This window comes from Elgaria multicarinata, chromosome 6 (genome assembly GCF_023053635.1).
Source record: "Elgaria multicarinata webbii isolate HBS135686 ecotype San Diego chromosome 6, rElgMul1.1.pri, whole genome shotgun sequence".
NCBI lineage: Eukaryota > Metazoa > Chordata > Lepidosauria > Squamata > Anguidae > Elgaria > Elgaria multicarinata.
In genome coordinates this window covers 5,048,602-5,061,589 of record NC_086176.1, presented here as the reverse complement: position 1 = coordinate 5,061,589, position 12,988 = coordinate 5,048,602, and the positions used below count along the sequence as shown (strand labels likewise).

Genomic DNA, 12,988 nt, shown 5'->3' with positions numbered 1-12,988 from the left:
TCTATTTTGGAGATTACCAGAGCATAGACAACTGAAGCCAGATAGTGCAACCTAGGGAGTAAACCCCACTAAACCCAACACAACATATGTATCAAGTAAACAGCCACAGTACACTTACCGGTGCTGCTTCTTAAGAGGAGCCTTCTCGGTCATCTCTGGCATAGTTTTAGAGAGGGATCTACAAAAAGCAGAAAAAGCTAGTAACAAGTCTATTATTATTATTATTATTTATTTATATAGCACCATCAATGTACATGGTGCTGTACAGATAACACAGTAAATAGCAAGACCCTGCCGCATAGGCTTACAATCTAATAAGTCTAGAAGCACCAGTAATTATAGCTGCATTTAAAAATTCTAAGCATTTTCCTTCTTCATAGCTAAACTTCCACTGGCTTCTCGTGGTACTATTTACATTAGCACAGCCCACCTAGCAAATAAGAACCCAAAAAGATTCTAGCCAGCCTAACCACCTATACTCCATTTGCACCCTAAAAGAACAACCAACGGTGTAAAACCTTTTTGTCTAGTCAGCTGTAAATTATTTGTACTCACCACCAGGGAGTGGCTGTTTAGAAGTATGAATTAGCATTCCAGCTTCTGCTGCATTAGCGATTCTCAAACTGTGCTTCACAGTCCTAAGTAAAATAGACAGAATTTATTGGAATTCTTAAAATCTTGGTTAAAACGTTTTTAAAGGTTATAAGTCGTTACACTCGTCCTTTTAAATGTAAGTTGAGAGGGAAAGGGAGAATGACCAAGGATTTCTGCTACCTTACATACCCTGAATAAACAGTGTCTCTATATATTTTTCTTTTTCCTCACACATTAAGTTGTTTCTCATGCTGACTTTCACCTTGAGGACTACCACCATTACTTTCTCTTTTCCGCAAATTGCCTCAAGGTATTTGCCATGAGCTGTTTGAGTTTCACTGCCTGTGGTATACATATTGTAATTTGAATTTTAATTGCTCAAATTAAAGTGGAGAGTTGCTGCAGGACCTGAAGGGTGTGTGGCCTGATTGCTGATTGTACTTTGTACTCAGCAATCAGTGGCCTGATTGCTGTTGACTGTTGTTGGCCTCCCGGTGACCTCATTCTGTTTCCTGACTTGGAGCTGAGCAGAAGCAGGGAAGAGCAGCTGGCCCAGCTCAAATAGAAGCTACAAAAGTAAACCAGTTCCCAGAGAGCAAGCGAACAGGAGTTTGACAGGGGGAGTGTAGGGGAAGAGGAGACCAAGGAAAGGGGAACAAGAGAAGCCTCAAGGAAATCTAGGAGGCTGCCAATTCAAAGAGGCCGTGTGCTTGCCATGTGCTCCTGAGTGCTGAGTAAAGAGGGTCGTGTGGAGAGTTGCTGCAGGACCTGAAGGGGGTGTGGCCTGATTGCTGTTGATTGTTGTTGGCCTCCCAGTGACCTCATTCTGTTTCCTGACTTGGAGCTGAACAGAAGCAGGGAAGAGCAGCTGGCCCAGCTCAAGTAGAAGCTACAAAAGTAAGCCAGTTCCCAGAGAGAGAGCGAACAGAGAACGAGCGAACAGGAAGAGCAAACAGGAGTTTGACAGGGGGAGTTCGGCGGGGGAGGCCTCTAAGAAAAAAAAAGGGGGGGGAAACAAAGAAAAACATAAAGAGAAACCCCCCCCACAACCCCCCCCCCCAAAAAACCAACCAAAAAATCTTATTTTCCCTTAAGACATACTCATATAGTTGTGTACCTGCAGAGAGGACAGGACAAAGTAAAGGCAATTCCACTATAATCAGAAAGGAAAAAACAAAGCAGAAATAGACAATATGGATGGAAAGAAGCCCCTAGAGGTGGTGACCTACAAAGGGTGTGCAATGTTCGTGTTTCTGCCTGAGCTCAACATGGCGTATACCTGCAACAAGTGCAAGCTGGTGGCACTTTTGGAAGAAAAAGTTAGAGGACTTGAGCGGCGAGTGTCCACCCTCCAAAGAATAAGAGAAGACGAGGAGTTCTTAGACCAAATGGTGGAACTGCAACAGCAACAAGAAGCACACGAGATTGAAGAGCAACAGCCAGCTGAAGCAGAAGTGGAGTATGCTGAGGGGAGGAAAGCCAATGAAGAGGAAACTCTCTGGAAAAGAGTGACAGTTAGGAGCAAAAGAACTAGAAGGCATTCTGCACCAGTGGAACCATTAGAGTTAAGCAACCGCTTTCAGCTTCTGGAGGATGAGTCTGAAGGACAGTTTGCAGAGGAAGAAGTACAGGAGACACTGTGCAACAATGAACAAGAGGCAGAAGGTAGGTCAACCAAGAAGAGTAGAGTAGTCGTTATGGGAGACTCCCTGCTGCGTGGGATTGAAACCCAAGTATGTCGTGAAGACCCATGGACTCGCCAGGTGTGCTGTCTCTCTGGAGCACAGATTAGAGATGTGAATGAAGGGTTACCGAAACTCATAAAGTCCACGGACACACACCCCTTTCTTCTCATCCATGTGGGAACAAATGATGTCGCCAAGCAGAGCTACGAAGAAATCATTTCAGACTATGAAGCTCTGGGAAGGAAACTGAAGAACTTTGGGGCCCAGATAGTTTTCTCATCCATCCTCCTGGTTCTTGGAAGAGGATTAGAAAGGGAAAGAAAAATACTCCGGATAAACGACTGGCTATGAAGGTGGTGCCGACGTGAGAATTTTAGATTCTGGGACCACAGGCTTGGAACATGGACTGCTGGCAAGGGATGGGTTGCACCTCACAAGGGCTGGAAAGAATGTGTTCGGCCACAGCATGAAGAACTTGATCAGGAGGGCTTTAAACTGAATCTTATGGGGGCGGGAGACGTAAACCTCAAGACAAAAATGGATGAAGGCCAAGGCACCACAGTATAGAGAACAGCTCCAATAGTGCCCCAAAATAGTGTCCGCAACAATGTAGGAACAAAGCCAGACCATAAAACACATGGTCTTCGATGTCTATATACTAATGCCCAAAGCATGGGAAACAAACAGAACGAACTTGAACTCTTATTACATGAAGGCAAATATGACTTGATAGGTATAACTGAAACTTGGTGGGATGACTCCCATGACTGGAATATAGCAATTGAAGGATATAACTGGTTCAAAAAGAACAGAAGAAATAGAAAGGGAGGTGGAGTTGCACTATATGTTAAAAATACCTATCCCTGCACAGAAATACAGGCGGATCAGACTGGGAGCCCCATCGAGAGCATCTGGATTAAAATAAATGGGGCAAGGAATAAAAAGAACATGATAATCGGAGTCTACTACCGACCACCCAATCAAGAAGACGAGGATGAAACTTTTGAGAAACAAATTGCCAGTGTTTCAAGGAAGTGTGATGTAGTAGTGATGGGGGACTTCAATTACCCTGATATCTGTTGGGAGACCAATACTGCCAAAAGCGGCCCTTCCAAGAAATTCCTGACATGTGTGGGTGATAACTTTCTCCTACAGAAAGTGGAGGAAGGAACTAGAGCATCGGCAATCCTTGACTTGATATTGACCAAAAGGGATGACTTAGTGGATAAAGTGGCAGTTACGGGAACTCTGGGGGAAAGTGACCACGTCATACTTGAATTCTTGATTATGAAGGAGACAAAAGTTCAGTGTAGCCATACACGTACTCTGGATTTTAGGAAAGCTGATTTTAATAAACTCAGAACTATGATAAGTAAGGTCCCATGGCAAATGAGCCTAATGAGAAAAGGAGTGCAGGATGGGTGGGAATATTTAAAAAAGGAAATTTTAAAGGCACAGTTACAAACAATTCCAACAAGGAGAAAAGATAGAAGACAACAGAGGAAACCAAGGTGGCTCCACAAAAAACTTAGAGATGACCTGAAAACAAAAAGGGATACATATAGGAAGTGGAAGGAAGGCCAGGCTACAAAAGAAGGCGCAGAAGTGCCGAAATGGCATCAGGAAGGCTAAAGCTCAGAATGAGCTGAGATTAGCGAGGAATGCTAAAAGCAATAAAAAGGCTTTCTTCAGATACGTAAGTAGTAAAAGACAGAGGAAAGAAATGGTGGTTCAACTGCTTAATGAGGATGGCAAATTGATAACAGATGACAAAGAAAAGGCTGAAGTGCTCAATTTCTACTTTGCCTCAGTGTTCTCCCAAAAGCGGGTCTATGACCCCCCCTGGAAAAAGTGAAGCAGAAGTTGAGGGGGCAGGATTACAGTTTAAGATTGATAAACAAATGGTCAAAGAACACCTAATTTCCTTGAATGAGTTCAAATCTCCAGGGCCCGATGAACTGCATCCTAGAGTAATGAAGGAGCTAGTGGAAGAACTCTCAGAACCTTTGTCTATTATCTTTGCAAAATCATGGAAGACGGGTGAGCTGCCGGACGACCGGAGGAGGGCTAACGTTGTGCCTATCTTTAAAAAGGGCAAAAAGGAAGAACCTGGGAACTACAGACCAGTCAGTCTGACATCTATCCCTGGGAAAATTCTGGAGCAGATTAGAAAGAAGTCAATCTGTAAACACCTTGAAATCAATGCGATGATCACTAGAAGCCAACATGGATTTGTCAAGAACAAGTCCTGTCAGACTAATTTGATCTCATTTTTTGATAAGGTAACCTCCCTTGTGGACCGTGGGAACGCTGTGGACGTCATATATCTTGACTTCAGCAAAGCTTTTGACAAAGTACCACATGACATTCTGATTAACTAACTAGCTAAAAGTGGGCTAGATGGAACAACTATTAGGTGGATTCACAGTTGGCTACAGAATCGGACTCAAAGAGTACTTATCAATGGAACCTTCTCAAACTGGGGAGAGGCAACGAATGGGGTACCGCAGGGCTCAGTCCTGGGCCCAGTGCTCTTCAACATATTTATTAATGATTTGGACGAGGAGGTGCAGGGAACGCTGATCAAATTTGCAGATGACACAAAATTGGGTGGGATAGCTAATACCCTGGAAGACAGAAACAAACTTCAAAGTGATCTTGATAGGCTGGAGTGCTGGGCTGAAAACAACAGGATGAAATTTAATAGGGATAAATGCCAAGTTCTACATTTAGGAAATAGAAACCAAATGCACAGTTACAAGATGGGGGATACTTGGCTCAGCAATACTACAAACGAGAAGGCTCTTGGAATTGTTGTAGATTGCAAGCTGAATATGAGCCAACAGTGCGATATGGCTGCAAGAAAGGCCAATGCTATTTTGGGCTGCATTAATAGAAGTATAGCTTCCAAATCACGGGAGGTACTGGTTCCTCTCTATTCAGCCCTGGTTAGGCCTCATCTAGAGTATTGCGTCCAGTTCTGGGCTCCACAATTCAAGAAGGACACAGACAAGCTGGAGCGTGTTCAGAGGAGGGCAACCAGGATGATCAGGGGTCTGGAAACAAAGCCCTATGAAGAGAGACTGAAAGAACTGGGCATGTTTAGCCTGGAGAAGAGAAGATGGAGGGGAGACATGAGAGCACTCTTCAAATACTGAAAAGGTTGTCACACAGAGGAGGGCCAGGATTTCTTCTTGATCCTCCCAGAGTGCAGGACACGGAATAATGGACTCAAGTTAAAGCAAGCCAGATTCCAGCTGAACATCAGGAAAAACTTCCTGACTGTTAGAGCAGTGCGACAATGGAACTAGTTACCTAGGGAGGTTGTGGGCTCTCCCACACTAGAGGCCTTCAAGAGGCAGCTGGACAAGCATCTGTCGGGGATGCTTTAGGGTGGATTCCTGCATTGAGCAGGGGGTTGGACTCGATAGCCTTGTAGGCCCCTTCCAACTCTTCTATTCTATAATTCTATGATCTATGGGTGTTTGAGTGTGTGTGGAGAGAGAGAGAGAATGTTAATGTGCTTTTCTTTCTTCTTTGGTCCCTCCCAATTCTCAGATTTTCAAGTGACTCCCTAACAGAGTAGGGGGGGGAAATACATTTAAACAAATCACAATTACCACAGATTTGATAGACCAGAGGACTGGTTGTGAACTGTGGATTACAATATACATAGTGTGTGTGTGTGTGTATATAATAGTGAGCAACTGAAAAGTCTTGCATGCTTCTTTGAAGCTCATAAGATATTATCAGAACAAATAAGCAACTAAAATGTCTAGGAGAAGTGGATCTGGTTGAGTACTTTATTTCTAACAAGAAATAATCCCACACAGCTCATGCACCAAACAAACAGCATTAAAATCCAATTAAGAATTGTTATAATGCAAAAACTCCAATACATCTACTTCTGGAGTGCCCAATACACAGGTGCATTGGTGCCCATCAAAGCCTCCACAGCACACACAAAGCCTCCATGCTCACCCACTTCATATATCCCCACCCTTCCCTTCGAAAATGGAGAGTGATCTTAGTCTTGAAATAAATGTAGAATTGGGTAGGAGGTGAGAAAGAGGGTTACTCTTCCTCTCTGCTTTATGTACTTTTCCTAATCTGTGCACATGTCATACCCTAATCAAGACTATTCTGCTGTCAGGACTAAAATGCTGAGGATTCTGCCTTAGAATAGGGGAGTGGCTATTATGACTTCTGTATGTGTTCCTACCCTATGATTATATTCTGAAAGAATCAAGGGTCCAAAACTGCCATCTATGTATTTTTGGAGACCTGAAGGGCATCAAGCTGGTGCCCTTCAGATGCAGTATGGGCACTGCTGTGTTCCCATGCTGCCCAGGAACAATAGGAGTTGTTGTCCAACATATCTGGGGAGTACTAGGTTGGGGAAGGCTGATCTACGTATTAAATATGTTTTTCTTTCCACAGCAGATATGGCCAGCACAATTTCCACTACCACTACCAAGGCCATGAGCATCTATCAGCAGAAGTTAACAGGAACATTCCAAACTTGTCTTTTCTTCTGGGAGACTGAGTTTCTATAAGAAAAGTACATGTCACAGAGATTAAGACAGAGGCCAAACTAAACATGACATTCATACATGCTCCATTCACATATAAAGCAAAATGAGGTGGACTCAATTTTTACATAAAAGGGAGAGTTTGGTCAATAGATTGCAGGGAGGTAAAATGCGGGGAGTTTATCTTTCCTCATCCTGGAGCCCCTTTTGATATCAAAAACAGAGCCTCACTTCCCTTTGTATGAACAAACAGGGGAGACACATGAACAAATGCGCTTGGCCTTTTCATGTGTAGTTGAGGCCCTCTGCTTCATTCTCTTTCACATGTACCTTTCTGACATCTGCTCGCACCTCCAGAATTCTAATATTAAGCCCCTAGTGAATTTTCTGTCTACAATAATGTGACAAACATGAAACTATCAATCAATCCTAATCTTAAACATGTTGACTTGAAAATAAAATCCACTGATTTACTTCTAAAGCTTAGACTGCAATCCTGTACACACTTACCTAGGAGTAAGTGCCATGGAACTCAATGGCGTTTACTTCTAAGTAGACATGCACTGTTAGAATTAAAGTCAACGTGTCTCATCATTGTTAGGATATAGAAATCATATAGAAACATACAACATATAGAAAATGCTAAGCATATAGAAGAAAATGAAGTTAGTTAAAGTACAATCCTCTATTCTGAATTAAGCCTCACTGGAATCAATGGCACTTACTCTTAGTAAGTACAGGACTGCAGGCCAAATCTAGCACAAACCAAATATAATTCTACCCCACACAAAAATGTTACCCAGCTATATATTACCATGTTTAATAAAATTATGTGCTCAGAAACCAAAAAATAAGTTGTTCACTAATATATTTAGTTTCAAGAATAGAAGTAATCATAATTTACAACTCTAGAGCACTTCCCTAGGACAGCCATGGGAGCAATGAACCACTGTAGTGATAGAAATCAGCAGGATATCTTGCATATGATTTTTTTGTGAGGTGACTTAATTTCAAGCCCCAATAATCTCAGAAAGACCCTGTAAGCAAGGCGAGTATTATTTTCTCCATATTGCCAACACCAGGCTGTGGCTGACAAAAAAAAATCATTTGCTTGAGGCCAAATAGGACTTAACCAGACACACTTCTAACCAGTAGCTATAAAGTAGTTGGACGGGTTAATTTTTAATACTAAAACAGGGGTGGGCATGTTGAAGGCCAAAACATCTGGAGGGCCATAACTACCATAATCCCTCACTACTGGATATGCTGACTAGTGGTGATCCGAGTTGGTTCAAAACATCTGGAGAGTCCTAGATGGGGAAGGTTGCTGTATCAAAAGGAGCATGAATTTATTTATTCATTTATTTATCCAGGGGAGCAAATGATCTCCACCTCCTCTTCTTCCAGTAGTGTTGCTTAAAATACTTCAAACAGGAGTTAAAGTGGGAGAGGGGGGGGTATTGTAAGTTAACATCCCCTCAGCCACTTCTATCTTATAACCAAACTAACAAATTTACATATACATTTGAGATTTCCTGCACCTGTATTGCCAGATTAGCGCTCAAGTCTCACATACAAGTCCAGGGTCTTATTTTATTTATTTAGATATTTGTAACCCGCCCTGTATCACAAGGATCTCAGGGCGGTGTACAGATAAATCATATAAACAATATAAAACAATCAATATACACAGCTAAAAACCAATTAAACCATTTATATGCTAAAACCAGTACAAAATTTAAAACCTGCAAAACCAATTAAACCTTGGTGAATTGGTGAACCTTGGTGAATTGGCTTGGTGAATTTAGCTATCAAAGATTTTGTTAAAAAGCAATGTCTTAACTTGGCATTGAAATGAAACCAGTGCTAGTGCCAGTCAGGCTCCAAGGGGAGGACATCCCACAGCTGGGGTGCCACAACAAAAAAGCTCTCTCCCACATCCCACCATAGCGTAGGTCTCGTGCTGGTGGGACGCAGAGGAGGGCTCCTCAACAGGTCTCAAATCTCAGGCAGGCATATATAAGGAGAGGTGCTCCCTCAAGTGCCAAGGTCTCAAGCCTTTTAGGGCTTGAAACGTCATTACCAACACCTTGAATTCCAACTGGAAGTGTATTGGCAGCCAGTGCAATTCCTTTAAGACCGGTGTTATGTGGTCTCTGTAAGATGTACAGTCAAGCTGCTGCATTTTTCACTAGCTGCAACTTCTGAGCATTAGGCCAACTAGGCAGCTGCCTAGGGCGCAGACCTCAGACGGGTGCAATACTGACCTTTAAGGGTCACAGTTTTATACAAATTAGCTGTTTTACGAAAAAACATAATAAAAGGAAAATCTAATAGCTCAGAAACTCTTCTTGAACAGCTGAAGTTGGCAATTTGGGGGGGGGGTGCTCGCCTTGCCTAGGGTGCAAAATAGTCTGGCACCGGCCCTGCTTCCGAGTCGTCTTCAAGGGCAGCCCAACGTAGAGTGCATTGCAGTAGTCTAATCTGGAAGTTACCAGTGCGCGCACTACTGTGGCTAGGTTGTCCCTGTCCAGGAAAGGCCGTAGCTGGCAGATCAGCCGAAGCTGACCCCAAGAACTACAGGCCACGGAGTCCACCTGGGCCTCCAGTGACAAAGATGGATCTAGGAATACTCCCAAGCTACGCACCTGCTCCTTCAGAGGGAGTGCAACCCCATTCAGAACAGATCGCTTACCCAATTCCCGGACTCAGGAACCACCAATCCACAGAGCTTCTGTCTTATCAGGATTCAGCTTCAGTTTATTGGCCCATGACAGCCTCCAGGCACTGGTCCAGCACCTTCACTTCCCCAGCTGACTCCGATGACAAGAAGGAGATACAACCATGGTGTATCTAAAATGACTACCCAGTACCTGCTAACATTTATTTTTTTATTCAGTCCGCATGTGAAATGATTCAATTGCATATATCACCTGGGCACTTTGATAAGTGGAGTCCTTACTCCCTCTTTTGTTGAAATTCTGATTATAATATACTAACATACTACAGTCTTTATTTATTGCGGAGTGCTTATACGAAAATGCAAGAATTATAAAGTAATTTCAAAAGTATTCCGAGAAGAGTCCTTCTGGAGGGTGCTGTGCACCCTGTCCTGCTTTGTGGGTCCCTGGTCGGCAGCTGTTTGGCCACTGTGGGAACAGAGTGCTGGACGAGGCGGACCCTGCAGGGCTCTTCTGATGTATCAGTTCACCCTTTCCCATAAAAGCTCATAAACGTGGCATGAAGCGAAAAGCTCTGCCCTCACGGTGTGTTCCCAGCACTTGTTATTCAGAGGTTCTCCGCCTCTACATAGGGAGGTTCTTGGTGGCCTTCGCAGCCCTTTGCTTTGGCCCCGAATAGGCAGACCGCTGAAGCCGCCCACGACCCCCACCCCCACCCCACACACGCCGCCAGCCTCTCCAGCACCAGACCTAGGACGGACGGACAGACGGCGGCCGGCCGGCCGGCCTTTGCCGCTGTGGCCACTTAGGCCACCGGAGCGGTCCGGGCCGCGGAACAGCACCCCGGCCTTGGTGCGGAGAAGGCGGCTACCAGCGTGGCCGGGCAATGCCCCCGGGCCCTGCAGCTCCACGGGAGGGAGGGAGGGAGGCAGGGAAGGCGGGCGGGCGCAGGGCGGGCTTGTTACGCTCGCCAGGAGGCGGCACCCTAAGGCACGAAGGCGGCCTCCGACGTGGAAGCCACGGGACGACGACAACGACCCCCCCCCCACCGCCGCCTCACAAGCCCCCCGGCCTTCCCACGGAGGAGCTTCGTCCGACGGACGCCGAACCCGGAGCGCCGCTGCGCCCGGAGGGCTTCGGTGCGGGGCTGGAAGCGGGCCGCGCGCGGCCCTGACCAGAGGGACTCACCGGCGGAGGGCAGGGCGGGCTCCGGAGGCGCAGCCCCGCCGCGGGGGAATCCACCACCACCATCCTCCTCCTCCGGGGAGGCCGCCTCCTCACTCCCGCCGCCACACTCGCGTCGACTCCTTCCTTATGCGCACTTGCCCAGAGAGTCCCGCCCCTCCTCGCCAGAGCAGCCAATGGGTGACAATTTCACCGCCCATCTCTGTCAATCAGATCCCGAAAGAAGCCCGGAGGAAGGTGAGGCCTTGCCCGCTGCCGCCTGATTGGCTGCGTGGCGAGCCAGCGAAGGGCATATCGGTTTTTATTGATGTGGGTTAGACGGAGGGGAAACAGGAACTACTTGAGAGGCCAATGAGCGGTTGGAAACGCGGCGGGGAGGGCGGATTGGCAAGGAGTTCTCCTCAAAGCACAGGCCGAAGAGAACCTGATAGAAGCGCACATAGAACGGCGGTTGTCCCGTGGACACCGGCGCCGCAGCCGAAGAGCGCCCTTAGCGGCGCGTGTGGAAACCCGCGGCGGCCTTCCTCACCGTGGGCCGCCCGGCTGCCAAAGTTCCTCCAGTTGTTGTTGCGGCCTCTGGCTTAGGCCTTGTTCTGTTGCTGCTAAGGTAGTGAGTATGTCTGCTTTATGCTACTTCAGGCTGCGATCACAGGAAGGCTCTTCTGGCAGGCCTACCCAGATGAACTTTAAACCTAAAAATTTTAAGATGCTGTGATTATTATTTTAATATTGTATTGGTTTTATATGTTCTTTTAACTAATGTTATGTATTATATTGTGTTTGGTGTTGCTCCCCACCTTGATCCAGAGGGAGAGGTGGGTAATAAATAATTTTATGATGATGATGATGATGATTGAATGACCTCCATTTTTTAAAAAAAACCCACTGCATAATAAAGTAAATGTCAGGGAGATGGTAAAATCCCAGAATCCTTCCTGGTATTTTAGTTTTCTATAAGGATGGGTGGTTTTCTGTTGATTTTACTGAGGTGAGTGTTACATCTTATGAGCCCTCTCGCCTCTCAGGAACAGGTTTACCACCTCCCAACAAAGTAGGCCACAGTTAGACCAATCTGAGTAAAAAGAGGATCCATGAAATCAAAAAGGGATCCATATGATTTTTAAAGTGGACAACCACAAAACTTATAAAATTTGCAGATGACACAAAATTGGGTGGGATAGCTAATACCCTGGAAGACAGAAACAAACTTCAAAGTGATCTTGATAGGCTGGAGTGCTGGGCTGAAAACAACAGGATGAAATTTAATAGGGATAAATGCCAAGTTCTACATTTAGGAAATAGAAACCAAATGCACAGTTACAAGATGGGGGATACTTGGCTCAGCAATACTACAAACGAGAAGGCTCTTGGAATTGTTGTCGATTGCAAGCTGAATATGAGCCAACAGTGCGATATGGCTGCAAGAAAGGCAAATGCTATTTTGGGCTGCATTAATAGAAGTATAGCTTCCAAATCACGTGAGGTACTGGTTCCTCTCTATTCGGCCCGGGTTAGGCCTCATCTTGAGTATTGCGTCCAGTTCTGGGCTCCACAATTCAAGAAGGACGCAGATAAGCTGGAGCATGTTCAGAGGAGGGCGACCAGGATGATTAGGGGTCTGGAAACAAAGCCTTATGAAGAGAGACTGAAAGAACTGGGCATGTTTAGCCTGGAGAAGAGAAGATTGAGGGGAGACATGATAGCACTCTTCAAATCCTTAAAAGGTTGTCACACAGAGGAGGGCCAGGATCTCTTCTCGATCCTCCCAGAGTGCAGGACATGGAATAACGGGCTCTAGTTAAAGCAAGCCAGATTCCAGCTGGACATCAGGAAAAACTTCCTGACTGTTAGAGCAGTACGACAATGGAACCAGTTTCCTAGGGAGGTTGTGGGCTCTCCCACGCTAGAGGCCTTCAAGAGGCAGCTGGACAAGCATCTGTCGGGGATGCTTTAGGGTGGATTCCTGCATTGAGCAGGAGGTTGGACTCGATGGCCTTGTAGGCCCCTTCCAACTCTGCTATTCTATGATTCTATGAAAACCACCATTCAATTACAGAGCACATCTGTCTCCATGTCTGAACCACAAAAATCACGGATCCATCTCTCGTGGGTGTGGCCACGGCACAAAAACATGGAAAACAGCAAAGATCCTCAAGGATCCTCATGATTTCATGTTTTTTTACAGAGCAACCACCCCAAACTACTATCCAATCACAGAACCCATCGGCTTTCACAGAATGAACCACTAAAATCAGGGATCTATCGCTTGTGGGTGCAGCCATGGTACAAAAACTTGAATCTTAAGCAGGGA

The 12,988-nt window shown here is 45.5% G+C and overlaps 1 protein-coding gene across 2 annotated transcripts in view; it reads right to left on the bottom strand.

Moving 5' to 3' along the window:
* Positions 1 to 10,791, bottom strand: part of USF3 (upstream transcription factor family member 3) — a 43,694-nt gene extending 32,903 nt beyond the window's left edge. The window contains exons 1-4 of one of the 2 annotated variants that reach the window (XM_063128894.1): positions 10,681 to 10,791; positions 9,507 to 9,624; positions 556 to 638; positions 119 to 178 (exon numbers count right to left, since the gene is read on the bottom strand). In XM_063128894.1, the coding sequence (XP_062984964.1) occupies positions 119 to 162 (44 nt within the window). In that variant the 5' untranslated portion in view covers positions 163 to 178; positions 556 to 638; positions 9,507 to 9,624; positions 10,681 to 10,791. The remainder of the gene's footprint in view (positions 1 to 118; positions 179 to 555; positions 639 to 9,506; positions 9,625 to 10,680) is intronic. The other variant, XM_063128895.1, reaches the window with a different exon arrangement.
* Positions 10,792 to 12,988: the final 2,197 nt, after the last annotated feature.